The sequence below is a fragment of the Alnus glutinosa genome, chromosome 2 (assembly GCF_958979055.1).
Source record: "Alnus glutinosa chromosome 2, dhAlnGlut1.1, whole genome shotgun sequence".
Lineage (NCBI taxonomy): Eukaryota > Viridiplantae > Streptophyta > Magnoliopsida > Fagales > Betulaceae > Alnus > Alnus glutinosa.
Window position 1 is genome coordinate 21,725,405 of NC_084887.1, and position 18,042 is coordinate 21,743,446.

The window sequence follows — 18,042 nt, forward strand, 5'->3', positions numbered from 1 at the left end:
GTAATATAATTCATGACTAACCTGATACTCCTCGTCACACCAGTTATTCATTAACGCATCCAAGTCCTCGGGGTGGTAGTTGGAGAGTTTTCTTGCCCCTACTCTTGCTCGTATCGTCTCAGGAGTATTGCCCCGTTGAATGCCTAGGTTCATTTTTGTACTGTGTCTCCAATTCTTAAGCTTTACACCCATATCCCGAAATGCATCTCGTTTTACTTTTCGTAAATCACAACTTGGCGGGATGTAAAAGTCCACCTACACAAGTTGAAAATTGATAAATAAATAAAAAAAAGAAAAAAAAAAAAGGTTTAGCGGTATGTAAAAAAGCCCACTTACCATCAGGGCTTCCCATATATCCTCCTTTGTACGAGCCGGTACATGCCCCCAATCGTCCCGTAAATGCACATAGTTCCCGCTCCTTATTAGCTTCCCGGTTTGCCGTCTAAATTTGTTGGCGCTAAATCCTACGGGTTGCCAGCCTTGATTATAATCCATCACGACCCTCTTCCCCGCGGGGATCTCCCATGCCTTATGCGGGTCTGTAATGGTCATAACTTCAAAGGAAGTGCTGCCATCCGGATTAGTACCTATAACAGTAATAGATATCGATATTAATTATTTCGAAATGAATATAAAATACAAAACAATAAATACGTATATATCCTTTAAATTTATAAAAATATGTACTTACTTATCGTCCGGACCTGATACGCGCCCAGCACTTGTGTAGCAAGCTCATCCTCGGGCTGTGCATCATGCAAGCCCTCCGCGGGCTGTGCATCATGCAGGCCCTCCGCGGGCTGTGCATCATGCAGGCCCTCCTGAGCTTGTGTCTCACTATAGTCTGGAAGATGTGTCTCGGTATCATGAGAACCTGATAAACTGTAGTCAAATAGCCGCGCCACGTGACCAAGGGAACATGCCTCTAACTGGCTCACTGTCTACTGCATATGAGGCAGATGGTCAAATGTATTATCCGGCATGTTGTACTGATATCCTGAGTGATCATCTGCGAACACTGGTCTGTACCCTGCCTCTGTGTGCGTAGGGTCGCTCTGTGTGTGCGCAGGGTCGCTAGATCTCGATCCTTGGCTCCTATTTCGCTTCATAACACTTGGGATTCTATAACTCATTGTACCCTGCAAAATACATCACGTATTTATACATTATATATCAACTATATGCACCACAGTATTTAAATGAGTCACATATTTAACAATCACCAATCAATGTAGAAATAAATAATTTCAAATTTCAAATAGATTTTTTTTTTTTTTTTTTTTTTAACACATACACTGGGATCGGATCTACGTCGGGTCGGATGTGATCGAAGTCATCTTCCAGATTATGGTCATTATTACTGGTCAATAGGAGCGGCTCGCACTCGTGGTAGTTAGCACATGCATCATCATGCCCTTCACCACCAACATCGTATACGTTCCTAGGTTTAGTTCTTACAGCGCAAGCCCAACCTGGGTCCCGTTCATCTTCAACGTAAAAAACTTGGTCAACTTGTGTAGTTAACACGTACGGCTCATCAGTGATAAGCTTTCCCGTGTGGACAAGTTTTTTGAAATTGACAAACACTAGCCCATACTCATTCACCTTGTACCCTATGTCCCTCGTGGTGTCCGCCCAATCACATTTGAACAAGACGTACTTGGTCCTGTCGTAGTACTCGACCTCAATTATTTCTGTTAACTTCCCGTAGTACATTTCGCCATCAACGGTCGGCACACACACACCGCTATTCTGAGTCCTCTTTCCTGCATCATGTGCTCGAGTGCGAAACAGTTTGCCATTTACAACATATCTGTTATATCTTATTGCTGTCTCTTTCGGCCCTCTACAATGCATCACTAATTTGTCACCCATTTCCTTCCTACCTCGATCGTTCACTCGATCGACCTATAAGTATATTACATACAATGTAAACGCACAAAGTTAGTTTGGTTAATTATATGATGTACAAGTTCAACATTTAATAGTTAAACATGATGATAATTCGTACATATTCACGGTACCAATCGCAAAATTGTTCATGATGTTGGGCTTCTAACTGATCATCCGTAGTTCGCCCCCTATTATGTGATCGCCTAAGCGTATCCATGTGCATCCTACAATTGTCAATTAGTCGCATTATTATTCACCCCAAGGCTGTAACATAATTGAACATACATATTTATGTAACACAACTTACGCCCGGAGCTGAAGGAACTCGTCAGAGTTCTTCGTAATATATCGGTGAATCTGTGTCAATGTGATACGGTCGAGGATGACCCGTGTTCCCGCCCCCTTTGAACCATCAGGATTTCTTTGGATTTTGTTGTGAAATGTTGGTGCATTATCTAGATACCTCAAGCAAAATGTCATCAACTCGGTCGCTATGTAGCCTTCCACAATGCAGCCCTCAGGAGCTGCTTTATTGCGTACATTATATTTGAACCCCCCAAGGCTCCTACGTAGGAACATCATTGAAGAAGTGTGGACAAGTTTTTGTATCCTAATATAGTAAAAATTAAAATAATTATTAATCATGCACAAATTTTACCTCTCTGCCGGATACATCCACCTATATTGTACGGGTCCCCCGAGTCGGCATTCACAGACAAGATGCACGACTACGTGAACCATGCTAGTAAAAAAACCAGGGGGGAATATCTGTTCCATCTTGCACAAAGTGACACAAACGTCACGCTCTAGTCGGTCCATATCCTCTTGTGTTAAGTTTGTAGAGCATAAGCCCCTGAAGAATACAGACATCTGGTCTAACCACGTTATTTTGCAGTGATCCGCGCAATGCAATAGGGAGAAGTTGTTGCTTCAGTACATGGCTGTCATGACTCTTTAAGCCCGATATTGTACATTCTTTAAGTCTTACACAACGAGAAACGTTAGAGGCATATCTGTCGGGCATCCTCACATTTCGAATCACTTTCAAAAAATGTGTTTTATCATCCTTAGACATTGTGTGGCATGCTGCAGGCATATAGGTTATACCATTATCGGCCGTGAACGGATGAAGTTTATGTCTCAAACCCATTTCCATCAAGTCTCTGCGGGCTGCAATGTCGTCCTTTGTCTTCCCTGAGATGTCAAGAATTGTGCCAAGTATGTTGTCCATTACATTTTTCTCTATGTGCATAACATCAAGGTTGTGCCGCAATAAATTATCTTTCCAGTACGGCAACCTAAAAAAAATACTTTTCTTCTTCCAAACTACATTTGCAGTCGATGTTTCTCCCTTCTTCCGCTTCTTCCTTTTTTTCTTTCTATCCTTGTTTGCCATGCCCGCGTTCTCATCCCCAAATACCATACCCTCTAACGTTCCCAGAATTTCATCTCCACTTTGCACCTGAGGGGCACATTCTAATTCTCGGGTTCCATCAAATATTTTTTTGTTTCGCCTCCACGGATGATCCTTGGGCAAGTATCGTCTGTGCCCCATAAAACATTATTTTTTACCGTGTTTTAACCATTTAGACCGTGTTGAATGCATACAGCAAGGACATGCATATTCACCTTTGTTAGGCCATCCAGACAAATCTGCGTATGCCGGGAAGTCATTTATTGTCCACATCAATTGCGCTCGCATCACAAAATTATTTTTCTTCGAGGCATCAAATGTGCGTATCCCAACATTCCATAGTTCTTGTAACTCCTCAATCAATGGTTGAAGGTAGACATCTATATCCATTCCAGGTGAACTTGGGCCCGGGATAATCAGGGATAATATGAATGATGTTTGTTTCATGTACATCCAAGGAGGCAAGTTGTATGGAACAAGCATTACTGGCCAAGTGCTATAGGAAGTACTCATGTTCCCAAATGGATTAAATCCATCTGAGGTTAGACCAAGCCTAACGTTCCTATTGTCGGCCGAAAATTCTGGATGTAAGAGATCGAATTATTTCCATGCTTCACCGTCAGCCGGATGCCTCAGCACCCCGTCTTTAGTGCGGCCTTCTACATGCCATCTCATGTGGGGCGCTGTATGTTCCGACATAAAAAGCCTCTGTAGCCGAGGGATGAGTGGAAACCACCGCAATACTTTCACCGGACGTTTCTTTCTCGACGATATGGGTTGACCATCCTCATCCAAATGAATTTCATCCTTCCACTTAGATTCTCCACAGATGATGCATGATTCTAATTCTTGATTGTCCTTCCAGAATAACATACAATTATTACGACATGCAGGAATCTTCTCATAACCAAGCCCCATGTCACTAAGAAACTTTTTCGCCTCATATGTATTAGCTGGCAAAGTGTCATCACATGCAGGCAGCAACTGGATGATGAAATCAAGTAAATCCGAGAAAATCTTGTTGCTAATTCCGCCAACATACTTCAAGTTGTACAAATGTACAATAACACTCAGCTTGCTATGTTTAGTACCCCCATGAAGTGGCTTCTCCGACTTTTTAAGCTTGTCGTAATACTTCTGAGTGTTCCCTTCAGCTGATTCTTCATTCCCCCCAATTTCTTCACCTCCCTGAACCACGACCTCAGGCTCACAATTGTCTTCTCTAACTTCGTGCATGCCGAATGCATCACGCAACATTGAGTGCATGTCACCACTATGTTCTGTGCTTCCACTAGTCGCATCTACGGCCGGGCGATTCGAGTAAGAACCTGCAATAGGACCCCGAACATGCTTCTCACCGTGCCAAAACCATGTAGTGTATGTAGTCAGCATTCCCTTACCCCCTGTCAAGTGGGCAAGTACGACGCAGGGCGGATGACGCTGGTTATTTCGACACGACTTACAAGGGCAATGTATATTTCCATTGGGGATTCTACAGTTACTAACTGTGAAGTCAACAAACGATCTAGACCCATCTTTATATTCCCTTGTACCCCTAGACTTTGTCATCCAAGTCTTGTCCATTTTCTTCTCTACGTACAATACAAAATAGTAACAAAATAAAGCAAGTAACATATTAGGAAGGTCATTATTTTTTTCATCATTAATATTAAACATGATCAACTGCAGACAGCTTTTAGATTTTAAATTATGATGGAAGATAAAAAAAAGGATAGGGAACAGTTCGTTTGTGATAATATAAAGATAGACTTGAGAATGTTGTAAGGTTTTAAGAACACTAAGATGTTTTCTTCTAATAATTTAGAGCAGTGATTATTCTATTGGATATATTATTTTATTTTAAGGCTAAAGCTTCATACAATGGAAAAATAAAGATGAAGACAGTGTCTTACGAGTTTTATTGGCATGATCGGGGGGAAATAATTGAAGGGACGACCATCATTTTGAGTGTAGTTTCACCTAACGTGGTGTGAAAGCACATATACTTTCCAACAACAATTTTGTATTTATTTTTTTATTTTTTTAATTTCTTTTCTTATTAAAAAGAAGGGGCACTTTAGAAAAAATATGCAAAAGAAGTCGCGTGTGGAGCACATGACATTTTTTCCATCTATATTGATGACAAATACTGATGAAGTTTCTAATTTCACAAGTGGTGGTACTATCAACTATGGGAGCTAAGATGTTAATTTTTAAAGTTAGTAATATTCTATTCTCTATTAATTAACTAGGTTTCTTTAAATGTTAAAATTTTAGCATATTATAACTGCTGAGTTGTTAAAACAGATAGTTGGTTATAACCTAATATCACAAAATTTCAACCAACGAATTCCAAGTCAAGATTTGAAAAACTTGAGTACAATAAGTTGTAGAAAATCTTAATCCTTGAAAAAATGGAGGAATAACGGTTGTTATTCTTGATCAAACAATATTTTTTAAAAATCATATCATTTTTTAAGGGACACAAAAATTACACATAAAAGACTTCTAAAATTACTAAACCATATATATATATTTCAACCATTTCTTCAAATTTGGTGTCCGGAAAGGACATAAATGGTTGGCATGGTCAGAGTTTGGGCTTCATAAACGACAATATCTCTTATGGAATGGTGAACTCTAATGTTTTATTGTTTCTCAAGAAAAGTCTTGTTCTGTTTTAAAATGTTTCATTGGTCTGTAGTCTATACCACTCTTTCTCTACTCTTTCCTTAGCTACAATGTCATAGCTGTTTTATAGCATCATGCACTTGCAACAACATTTTAGCTGTTTTATAGTCCCAAGCCACCATATAAAACATTATGGAAGTGAGCTTTCTTTTTTTCTTTTTCTTTTTTTTTTTTTTTTTTTCTTTTTTTTTTTTTTTTTTCTTTTTTTTTTTTTTAACATACAATGTGAAGATTATAAGTCCACCCTTGAAATATGTTTTTGATGTTTATAATTTGGCTTAGAGTATTTATATATACTTTGAAACTTATGAAGATCGAGTCATTTAATTTTGAAGTAAATAATTTAAAGTGTTTATAATATGTTTTTGTATATGTGAACATATGATTAATCTTATCTATGTATAATTTGTAACAAATTTTATATGTCTTTAGAAATAACAGTGAAAGAGACATCATATAAAATGAATATGAACTCCGATGCTAATGATTCAATATTCGTTAGTCTATGAAAAATAACAAAACGACTAAATAATAATTGAAGGGAAAACAAAACATTCAAAAAAAAAAATCAATTACGCAACATTAAACACATAATCACCAAAACGAAAAATACTAACCTTGGGCAGGGGTGATCTTGGGCGGCCGGGAATGGGCGGCGTCGGTGGTGGCCAGCGTCTGGCTGGGCAGAGAGCTAGAAATGAGAGAGAGAGAGAGAGTGAGAGAGAGAGAGCTAAAGAGAGAGAGAGCTAAAGAGAGATATTGAGAGGGAGAGAGAGACAGAGGAGATGCATACCTGGTCGGCGGTGGGATGCGGCGGCCGGGAATGGGCGGCGTCGGTGGTGGCCGGCGTCTGGCTGGGCGGAGAGCTAGAAATGAGAGAGAGAGAGAGAGAGTGAGAGAGAGAGAGCTAAAGAGAGATATTGAGAGGGAGAGAGGGACAGAGGAGATGCATACCTGATCGGCGGTGGGATGCGGCGGCCGGCGATAGCTCAGACGAGAGGGAGACAGAGAGAGAGAGAGAGAGAGAGAGAGTAGAGTGAGAGGAAGAGAGGTTTCGTGCAGAAACAGGGAGAACCGCGCGTTTTTGCGCGGTTCTATGAAAATTAGTGGCGTGTTATTCAGACACGCCACAATTTTGCGGCGTGTCTGACTGACACTCCACAATATTGTGGCGTGTCTGACTGGCACGCCACAATATTGTGGCATGCTAAAGCCAACATGCCACTAATTTAGTGGCGTTTATTTTTAACACACCACTAATTATTTTAGTGAGGTGTTAAAATTTAACACGCCACTAATTAGTGAAGTGTCAAACAGTAGCTTACTGTAGACACGCCACTAAATGCACTGTTTTTTGTAGTGGCCATGGATGCGTTTTCCATTAGCAAATTGGATGGAATCCGTTAATATGTCATGTGAGCTGAGCACCAATAATATTTTAATACATGTCTTTTAGAATAAAAAAGATTAAAAAAAAAAAAAAAAAAAAAAAAAAACAAGACAAAAAAAAAAAATATATAAAAATATAAAAACAAAAACAGAAGGCAGTAAAACAAATTTGAACTTCCACATTTGCGATGGATGCCTGAGCTTCATGGACTGTTTCTTTAAGCAGTTGAACGCCTAGGTGGGAAAGACAATAAGTTTTATTTCTTGGTGGCTTAGGAAGGTCATTTATATAGGAACTAGCTAATTGCCTTCACAGCATCATTCGATTATTCAGGCTGCAAACATCTTCGATCTTCGGATGGTGCACCCTATAATTCCACTACGAACTCGATCCATGGCTATCTTCTTTCATTTCCATTTGGGTACTAACAAGTAGGTACATGTAGGGCACTTCTGCACTTGGGTAACTCATACAATTCACATACAGACTACAGTTTTTCTTAGTGGTGTGACCACTACCGACCCGATATCTAGGGGAACTACTAACACTTGACACGATCGTGCATAAGCACTCAAAATAAAGGAATAAGTAGCCCCAGAATCAAATAATGATGTAGCTTTATATCCAAGGATAGGAATATTACATGTCACAATCTCTGGGCCCGTCTCAGCCTCTCTTGGTGTACGTCAGAGCGTAAACTTACGCCGGAGCCAGCGATTTCTGCGCATTTAATTTCCTTTACAGAATTGAATTTGACCAATTAATGACAATCATTTCGGCTCGAATCAGTTTCTAGTATAGATTATCAAATTTCGCCTTTTGAATCGCCGGCCAGTACTAGTTTGCCTATCGGTGTTCGACCAATGCCAATCTTCTAAGTCGGTGCTCATTTTTTTTACTGAGACAACAATTTCCTTGGACCGAGTTAAGTAGAGACTAACTACCTATTTAGATCCCTCATTGCACTCTCTCTCTCTCTCTCTCTATATATATATATATAGAGAAATGATCCCTACACTTATTTCTCACAACAGTCCCACAACAAGCTGACGTGGCTGGTAATATTTTATTATTTTTTTACACCAGCCACGTCAGCTTGTTATGGGGCTGTTGTGAGAAATGAGTGTAGGGATCATTTCTCATATATATATATGGGATTTGATTGTTGCACAACACCCACACAACATTGGCACAACACCCTCTCACATAAGGGTGGCAATGAATCATTACTCATATGCAAGATGTAGTGAAGTCTGTTTGTTGGAAAGAACATTCTTTTTTAGATTATTATCATCGTTTAAGGTTATACACAAAAGTTTTTGCCAAGATCTACTAGATTATTTGATTCACTAGTTTTGAACTTGATGATTTGTGAACTTTAGGCATATATTGTTTTTAAGGAACGTACCTCCTCATTGCTTTTGCTTCTGAAAAATACCCAAATTCTGTTTTGATCACTGAAATTTAAAAATTATAGTAAAATCTTTCATAATTGATTGTTTGTGTCTTGTTATTTTATTATACATGCTTCAGCAAATGTAGTTAACGGAAGTCTACGTGGAATTAGAAAGTCATGGTGGCGTGACTTTTTTGTTGATATGACTTTGGAGATTTTGAGTGTAATTTAGAATTTGGGGATAAAATCTTACCTTTATGCATATATATATATTCCATTAATTTCCATACATGATACTACATAAATATTATATTCATAAAATACAAGTCACTTTCAAGATGCCTACTCAAAAGAGATCACATGCATCAACAAATTCTATTAATAAATATCTGTTCATGATTAAACAACATCGATACATAATTTATCATTCTAAATAATAAATAAGAATTTTGAAGTTTCAATAAAATATGAAGAACAAAAAGTTGATTTTAATCTTTCGGTTTATATATTAATATTCACTTTATTATATACTTGATTACTACTTCATAGGTAGCCACTCTTAACTTCCGTGCATTATCTCCAGAAATTGATTAAAAATGATGAAATAGATTAATTTCTAACATTCCCATTATTTCACTATTTTAACTTCATGATTTTGATTGTTCTAATTCAATTACTACCATTATCCTTGATAATTCTTCTTTTTTTTCTTTTTTTTTTTTCTTTCAGAAAATGCTAAACTATTTAGATTTTGAGCTTAATTATATAATAATTAAATATTTTAACCATTAAAGATGTTAGATGAAGATTCCATAAATACTTAATTATCTTCGTTGAAATTGTGTCAAACCTCTCGCCGAGTCTTGAGGGGTTGGTTTCTGTCATTGAAAATAATCATACTCTAAGTTGAATTGAGGTAGTAGTAGTTCCGGTCCGGGTCCAATAAGGATTAGTCCTTGGAGAATTTGGTTAATAGTCCAACTCCAAGTTGAATTGGGATAAAAGTCCGAGACCAAATTAAACTCCAAGGTTAAGTGGGAGTAGAAAACATAATTCAGGTTTGACTCCACATTTTTGCCTACAAATAGGCCCATACCCCAAGTATAAACTACAGACTGATTATTTTATGTATTGAGCATACTTTTCTCTCAGAAGCTAATTTAGGCATCGGAGTAAGACCCTCTAAAGAGTTTCTTAGTTTTAGTTGTTTTTCAGTATTCTTGAAGAGCGTGAAAAATATCAAAGAACATGTCGTTCATACCGTACCGAAAACTGTTCTAACAATTTCCATTCTCCATTCTACAAGGATAGACACCAAAGGGGAAGGCAGAGGTGTTACACCCAATTTTTTTTAACTTCTTCTTCTTTTTTTTCTTTTTTTTTTTTAAAAAAAATTTATTTATTTATTTTATTTTTATTAGGTATTAGTACTATGACTTAACTTTAAGAATAACGGTGGAATTATAACTATAAGAACCATACGAGAGCTATAACTAAAAACTTCTTTTACATTTATTCACAAAACTTTACAACTTTATTTATGCTTACATTCTACTATTACATTGTTTCATACTTTTTAAATTAAACATATACAAAAGATATTATTACAATTCAAACTTGATCAAACCTCTATCAAACTTCGTTTGGGTTTCAAAATACTATGTCATCTTCAATTTCTAAGGATAGTAGTCCAAACTGTCAGGTTCTCTTGGGTCTGTATCCTCTACAGTTATAAATTTTAACAATCTACAGATGGAACTTGTGAGTTCACGTTCATTAAGCAAATGCAATTAATTATGCTGTATGTGTATGGGAGTCCTTTAAATTTTTCCTCTTTTTGTTAATGCAAGAAAATCCCTCTTTACTGAATGAATAAAAATGAGATAGACTTTTATGATTTCAATGTTCCATGAACATGAAACATATAAACATAAATACAATTACTAAACTAGTTTTTCCCTTAGCCTGTGTCGAACTTCCTACCTTGTTCAACTTAAAGGTGTTGAATATCCTTCTTAATTCATTCAACCAGAAAGAGCGAGAAAACCACTCCGCTCAACTATAGCTCCGCAAATTAACCCCAAATGGATTGAGCTTTATTGAAAATGTCTTCTCCCATTCAACCAAAAGGGTCAGCCAAACCACCCTGCTCAACTAGTACACTGCAGATTAACCCCTTCTGATTTGGCAAGTTGAGCATGCATACTATCCCCGCTCAATCGTGAGTTTCAAATGTATAATCCCAAATTGAACTGGGCTTGTCTTGTGCAAATTTTCGTATTGTAAACTTCATAATTTTCTTTATGGGGAAAATACTCTTTACAAGTTTTCCCATCTGTTAGCGTTTTTTGTCTTCCCTGACAAAAATGACACACAAGTGACGCACGTAGGTCTTTTGGGGATGAAGTCTCCAAAATGTCCTCAAGGGGTAAAGTGTATGTGTAAAAATACAGAAGAAAAAAGACTAGGGTTGCTGAAACCATCCTCAAAGAGCTACCACCATTTGGCCAAGCCACCCCCATTCAGCCAGCATGCCATCCCATGTGGCCAAATGGGGGTGGTTGTGGTCAATGGGGGTGCTAAACCACCCTCAAATGCCCATAGGGGTGGCTCAATTGACCCCCCCCTCCCAAAACCATATTTTTTGTTTTTCCTTTTTTTTAAAAAAAAAAAAAATTAAATATTAAAAATTTTCAAAGACATTTTGGAGAGTTCAGGTCTGAATGACGCAAGTGATCAACTGGCTTTCCGTCAAAAGACGAAAAAAAAATTTGACCAATGGTCTCTTCTACCAATGGTTGAAACTCAGGGGGGGTAAAATCTATTTTCCCCAAACATTTAACTATTTAAGTAAGCTTTTAATAAAGTTGGTTTGCGTACATTTTTGGAGTAAGGTTTCCCTAATATTTTAATTTCACGCGCAAATTAAATGAGGCTAAGTGTATGAAGGTAGGGAGCTGATCCTTGCACAACAGGTTGTGTACAAGTTGTACACAATCAAGTCACATGGTTAATTGGAGTCTTGGGGTTAGGCAAAGACTGACTACGTACTTCTAAAGATCCCTTACTGCACACTTTCTATATATCTGTTTTCATTATCAATTACATGCTAATCGGAGCGTTCTGCATGCGGTCTCACCCAATCATCGGTGAATTGGTGAAACACAACTTATTGGAAGACAAAGCAGTTAGCAATAGGTTGATTGGATGATTTTGGTCTAGACTTTAACTCATACTCTAATAGTACGTAAGCCCTAAGTGGGCAACATATTATGCCCCATTAAACTTGAATATGTTCTAGATATAAGCCACTCGCCCAGTGGAAATGGATATATGCCAGATGTGGTATATAAAGTCTTTTTGTTGGAAACAACATTATTTTTTAGATTATTATTGTCGTCTAAAACCAGGTTATACGATATATAGTGATTGTTCTTTTTACTAAAGAAAAACATAAATATAGAAGCTTCATCAACATATTCTCATGATAGATCGAATATAATGTCATATTAAACACTATTAATTAATTGGAAGTGATATTAAATATATAGTAATGGAACCAATACTAAGAGCTTGACTAAAAGGTGGAGCTTATGCTTTCATTCAATAATTGGCCAAGACAGAAACATGGTTCTCCCACTGAATCTAGTCACAAGGCAGTACTTGTCATTTTAAAGTTAATTGAGGTAGCTAGGTTATGTGAATCACCTTTTCTGGAAACGGCATTTACATGAAATAGATGGAGCTTATAAGCAGGGAATGATATAGCAGGAAGAGCAGGGAGAGAGTGTAAAGCCATTTTGGTGTGAAATGATGAAAATGGAAGAGCAGGAAGAGAGTGTGAGAGGAGAAAGAGGAAGGGTTAAGAGAGAAGAGGTGTATGGAGAGCTGAAACCATATATTTATTGCATATTCTCTAATTTTTGCTTTGCAGGATACAATATAATCTCCAAGGTCGCTCTAGACAAAGGCATGAGTCGTTATGTGCTTGTTGTCTATGGACATGCTTTTGGAACTTTGGCTACTGCTCTTCTCGCGTTTATGTTTGAAAGGTGAATAAACCCTTCTCTTTCCCTCTTCTGTTTTGGCATTCTTTTAGACGATTCAATTGTAACTTCTGTTGAGAAAAATTAAGCGGAAACAATAATCAGAAAAATCAATGCGACTTTGAGACGTGTATGAACACTATCTTTAAGGTAATAATTGCTCCCATTCGAAAGAGTTTGTTATCGGGTTACAAGCAATTCACCTCCAGGATACAACAAAGTCACCAACTGCAGATAACAAATTTTGAAGCTTGTTATTTAGAATTTCTTTACAAAGTTGTGTATTTGACTTGAGAGAGTGAGAAAAATAATTATATAAAATTCGTGCGAAAATATATCCATTTATAGATTTTGAATGACACTTATTAAAAAGTTATATCTTTTCAAATTCTCAGTTGCAAACAGTTACATATATAGATAATAGCAACTGAATAAAACTTTCACTTTGAAAAGGAGGAGTTTCGAACCTCTCACCTAAAACTCAAATGAAAGAAACTATGTCACTTGGTCCATTTAGCTAGCCACATCATAGAAAAAACGATCTATAAATATTTATAACAACTTCTTCTGCGCGCTCTTACCAGAAAGGAAAGCAGAAAAGAGAAAGACTTTTCTCATTGTGTAATTGAATCACAATGTCCAGTTTAGAAGTTGGGTCGAGCATATATAGAATCAAAAAACTAAAAGAACAAGCGCGCATGCCTTAAAGGCTAGTAGGCTAGCGCCTACCTTACTGCATGTGGAGTAGACCTAACAATGAAATAACTATTCTTTTCTGGTTGCAAATTAACCAAAAAAAAAAAAAGGTTTATTCCGATGGCAGCTGACGATCGCTTGGGGTGTTCAGCAACTCCCGGTTGTTGTTTATAGTTGGCCGGCTGAACATTTTTTAGAATCGGTGGCCGATCATTCCATTTTAACTTTTTGTATTCATAGCAAGTAATATTCATTTTTGTTTAGGTTTATTGGAGGCTGTCCCTTGGACCCATTGGTCATTACCCAACTAAGAAGATGGGCCAAGATCCTCCTTATTTTATTTGAAATGGAGATGAACCATTTTATGGTATAAATAATGTTTTACAAATTTAATAATATATATTGGCAATTGATAAACATGTTGTCATATCATTTAAAATTTTAAATGGCCTGATTATATTTAAACGATCCATATAGCTTTCTTCATACCTTTAATATCCTTTTCGGGGATTCAACAATAAAAGATATTACTAGTTGAGCCAATATATTAATACCCACTATTTTCTTATGCTTTATTATTGGAAACTTACTCTCTTCCTCTTGTTGTTGTAGTTTTTTTTTGTGGCCAAAATGACATTTGTTCACGTTATTTACTCCCCAAAAGAGTAATTTACAATACTTTATTACTGTAAATTTACTTCTCCGTTTGTCAATACAGTAAGTATCGATAAAGAAACAAATAAATAAATCTGGGTGTGAGTTCTTAGTGATAATTAATCAACCATTAATATTCGCTTGCAGGAAAAATGACAGCAAAATTAGCGTACCAATCTTAAGAAATGTCTTCTTTTTGGGTGTGTTGGGGTGAGTAAACTGTCTGCAAATGACAATGTCATGGCTGCTGCGCGCTTTGTAATATAATCCCTTGTGGTTAAATCCTACTTTTTCTCACCTTCGAATATAGAGCTGTGCTAGGGAGGACACTGCTCTACGCTGGACTGGAAAAGACTACACCAGCTATTGCATCTGCATTAGGCAACTTGACTCCAACAATGACCTTTATCTTAGCATTATTATGCAGGTATGAGTCCTTCGTTTTTTATTGGAGGCCCGAGCCTTTCTTTCTTGAAAAAGGGATATAGTTCGATCACAAATAATTAAAAAAAAAAGAGAAATGTTAGAGCTTATTCTAGTGTTCTTTTTGGGTCCTTCAATTCTATGCTGACATGACATCCTGTTTTTAATTAGGAAAAAAAAAAAACTACAGCTTGATTTTTTTTTCTCTCTTTCTCATGTCTTTATTAAAAAAATAATAATAATAAAACAGGATGTCATGTCAACATAAAAAGAACCCAAAAGAATAGTATAAGGAACTCTAATATTTCTCAAAAGAAAAACACAAAACATTTATAGATGTAATGTTGAGAGTAGAAGAAGGAAAGAAATGTTTACCTTCCTTTTCAAAAGGAAAGGTCAATTATACTCACATCAAGACAAACTGCCTCCTTTAAAAAGATAATAAAACAATACACACGTACATGCAATATTAGAGATACAACTTGTTGATGAAAGATTGATTTATAAATCCAAAAGTTTCTTTGCTTTATCTTTTGATAAGCACAGGTGAGAAATGCTATATGCACTCCCAAGTACACATTCTCTACGTGACAATGAAAATTATCATTGGGTTCAAAACTTAATAGTAATTCATCCAAAATTCAATTGTGATGTCAATGCCACGTTAGAGAGTGTGCATTTGGAAGACAATGTAGCAGTTCTTTTTTTCCTTTTTCATTTTGTAATTTTCCTGTCCATATACGAAAAATTTGAAACCATACTTTTACCCTTCAAAAATGATGACATGTCTTGTCGTTTTCTTTTCTTTTCTTTTCTTTTTTATTCTATTGAATGTCGGCAAGGGCGAAAAGAAGAAAATTACAAGAAAATAAAAAACAAAGGCAACACAGCCATCATTAAAACAGTACTTGGGAATTAGTTAAATAAATCACTTGGCCCATCAAACGAACAGAGACCACCAAAGAAAGAGGTTAAAGTAGACAAAGTTCCGAGAATGGAACAAACTACGGAACGGCCAGCAAAGGGAGGGAAGGGGCATGACCATCTTGAGGCCCTTCAACCTTATCCGGATGACATGTCTTGTCTTGTTTATACATTCAAATGATTCTTGAGGCAACTAAATTTGACTTGGCATATGCAGGATGGAGAAACTAGAGATTTCTAGGCGTGGTTCTCAAGCCAAGATATTAGGAACTGTAGTTGCCTTTGGTGGTGCAATACTCATGACCCTATACAGGGGGATTGCCGTGATTTCTCTACATACTAGAAGCTCGCATCAACATGTCACCTCCTCAAAACTATTCCTAGATAGGGATTCAATAAAGGGCTCCCTCATGCTTGGCGTTGCATTCCTTTCACTGTCAGCATTCTACATATTACAGGTGATTTAGACTAGATATTCAAAAAATAGCTAGACTGCTTATGTTTATATATACAATCAACGAACAGAAATTAAGAACCATCGACTCCCAAGGTTGCATGAATCCTCTCAATCAGTGAAAGAATGCTAGTGTTTCAGTTATTGCTCATAAGAGTACTAGCAGCAGCTTCTCTTTCCTCTCGATCTCTTTTTCTTAACATATATTTGAAAGAATTTTTAAATGTTAGAGGAGAAAGGAGAGAAGAAAGAAAGAAAAAATAAAGCATTTTTTTGAATAAAATAATTATGTTAAGTGAAGCACCTTTAAATTAATAATCACAACATTGGTAGCTAATTATTTTGCTTTAGAGCATAAGATGAATGTGAAAAAAGTTTTTCTGAATGAGACTCTTGAAGAAGAGATGTCACGAAATAACCCGACGGGTTTTATTTTGATCAAGGTGACTATCTTGTTTGCAAGTTAAATAAACCTATATATATATGGACTAAAACAATCATTTCATCAATGGTATTTAAAATTTCATAATGTTATTACTTCATTTTATAGAGTACATTGTGCATAATTGCATATATATATATATATATAGCAAAAATAGTGGGAGTGAGTTTGTTTTCTTAGTCTTATAGTTGATGATGTTTTACTTGCAACTAATAATTTGGGTCTACTACATGATACTAAACAATTTATTTTCCATAACTTTGAAATGAATGACTTAGGTGAAGCCTCTTATGTCCTAGGCATAGAGATTCACAGAGACAGGTTTGAAAATATTCTAGATTTGTCTCATAAGGCCTATATTAAAAGGGTTTTGGAGAAACTAAAAATGCATGAATGTACACCTAATGCATCATCTATATTGTTAAGATAGATTAATACATTGTATATTACATGGAAGGAAATGTTGATCTGAAAACATAACCGCCATGATTCATGCATTGTATCTCTCTACATGAAACTAAAGCTTGAGTAGTGTTTTTTTTTTTTTATTCAAAGAAAAAAAAAATTATGACCATGTTTAGTTTTAGCTACCCAAATAGTTCTAAAGATCGATGTGTCATGGGAGACAACTCAGACAAGTGAGAGAATATTAGAACACATCTCCAATGAGGAGACTTGAAGTGGCCACCATGTCACATATGTTATGTATTATATAGTATATTATTCTAAAAGATATTTTATTAAATTAAAAGGTTGGGAAATTAAAAATATAGATTACTACTAAAGATCAAAGGTTGTTTCCCTTGAATTTCATTAAACGTTGTCTCCCTTGATGGAAGGAAGTAACGTTATAATTGTGGATATGGGTCTTGACCTTCTCACTACAAAAAAATTGCTCATTAGAGGTGACATTTTGTCGCCGCTAAAATTTCCATAGCTGACCTAATTATCATCAGCTGATGATGACTCAATAGTGGCGACTACTAATAATATTTTTGAGTTGTCACTGTTGATCAACAGAGTCGACATGTCGACGCTAATTATCATTAGCTGATGATAACACAACAGCGGGGACATTAATAATATTTTTGGGTCAATGCTAAAGGCTTTAGAAAACCAATTGTCCCTGCTACTGGTGTAACATTAGTGTCGACTTAGGTTGACGCTAATGCCTAAAAAATAATAATAAAAAATAATAATGTTATTAGCGTCAACTCTGGCTTGTCATCTTTGATACTTTAGATAAATCATCGGCGGCGACTCTTGTAGTGTCTATAAATAAGCCCGCGACTCTCAACCATTCACAACTTTAATGTTAATGGTTGTAAGATTGAACAAATTTACATACGTTGAACTTTGGTTCTTCAATAAAAGCACTTAGAGCAATAATGGTCAGAAGCAAGTGTTTTATGATTCTTTTTATGTTCATATGTAATTAATTTTTGCTCTTTCCAAAATCTTACAATATATCCTTGTTTCTATTAAAGTATTATTTTTAATTACAATCAAATGGTAAGTATTGCTTACTTTATGAAACTATTTTTGTAAAGTTTAAAACACTTTAAAAATAGCTATAAAACCATATATACTCGTTAAAACATAAATTTTGGTTGAATGAA

General features: G+C 36.3%; 3 protein-coding genes across 4 annotated transcripts; 1 reads left to right on the forward strand and 2 right to left on the reverse strand.

The window, feature by feature from the left end:
• Positions 1-902: 902 nt before the first annotated feature.
• Positions 903-1,902, reverse strand: LOC133860164 (uncharacterized). Its single transcript, XM_062295825.1, has 2 exons — positions 1,295-1,902; positions 903-1,139 (listed from the first exon to the last, which is right to left on the reverse strand). The coding sequence occupies exons 1-2, from the start codon at positions 1,873-1,875 to the stop codon at positions 1,130-1,132; spliced, it is 591 nt and encodes a 196-aa protein (XP_062151809.1). The 5' UTR covers positions 1,876-1,902; the 3' UTR covers positions 903-1,129.
• A 2,005-nt stretch (positions 1,903-3,907) lies between these two features.
• On the reverse strand, positions 3,908-4,891 carry LOC133860361 (uncharacterized). The gene has a single exon (XM_062295985.1). It carries the CDS (start codon positions 4,889-4,891, stop codon positions 3,908-3,910), a length of 984 nt encoding a protein of 327 aa, XP_062151969.1.
• Positions 4,892-12,515: 7,624 nt separating this feature from the next.
• Positions 12,516-16,104, forward strand: LOC133861691 (WAT1-related protein At5g07050-like). 2 transcript variants are annotated; one of them, XM_062297484.1, is made up of 4 exons: positions 12,516-12,836; positions 14,328-14,390; positions 14,491-14,607; positions 15,745-16,104. In XM_062297484.1, the coding sequence occupies exons 1-4, from the start codon at positions 12,595-12,597 to the stop codon at positions 15,992-15,994; spliced, it is 672 nt and encodes a 223-aa protein (XP_062153468.1). In that variant the 5' UTR covers positions 12,516-12,594; the 3' UTR covers positions 15,995-16,104. The 2 variants fall into 2 exon arrangements, with proteins under 2 accessions (XP_062153468.1, XP_062153469.1); XM_062297485.1 differs by lacking the exon at positions 14,328-14,390.
• The last annotated feature ends 1,938 nt before the right edge of the window (positions 16,105-18,042 follow it).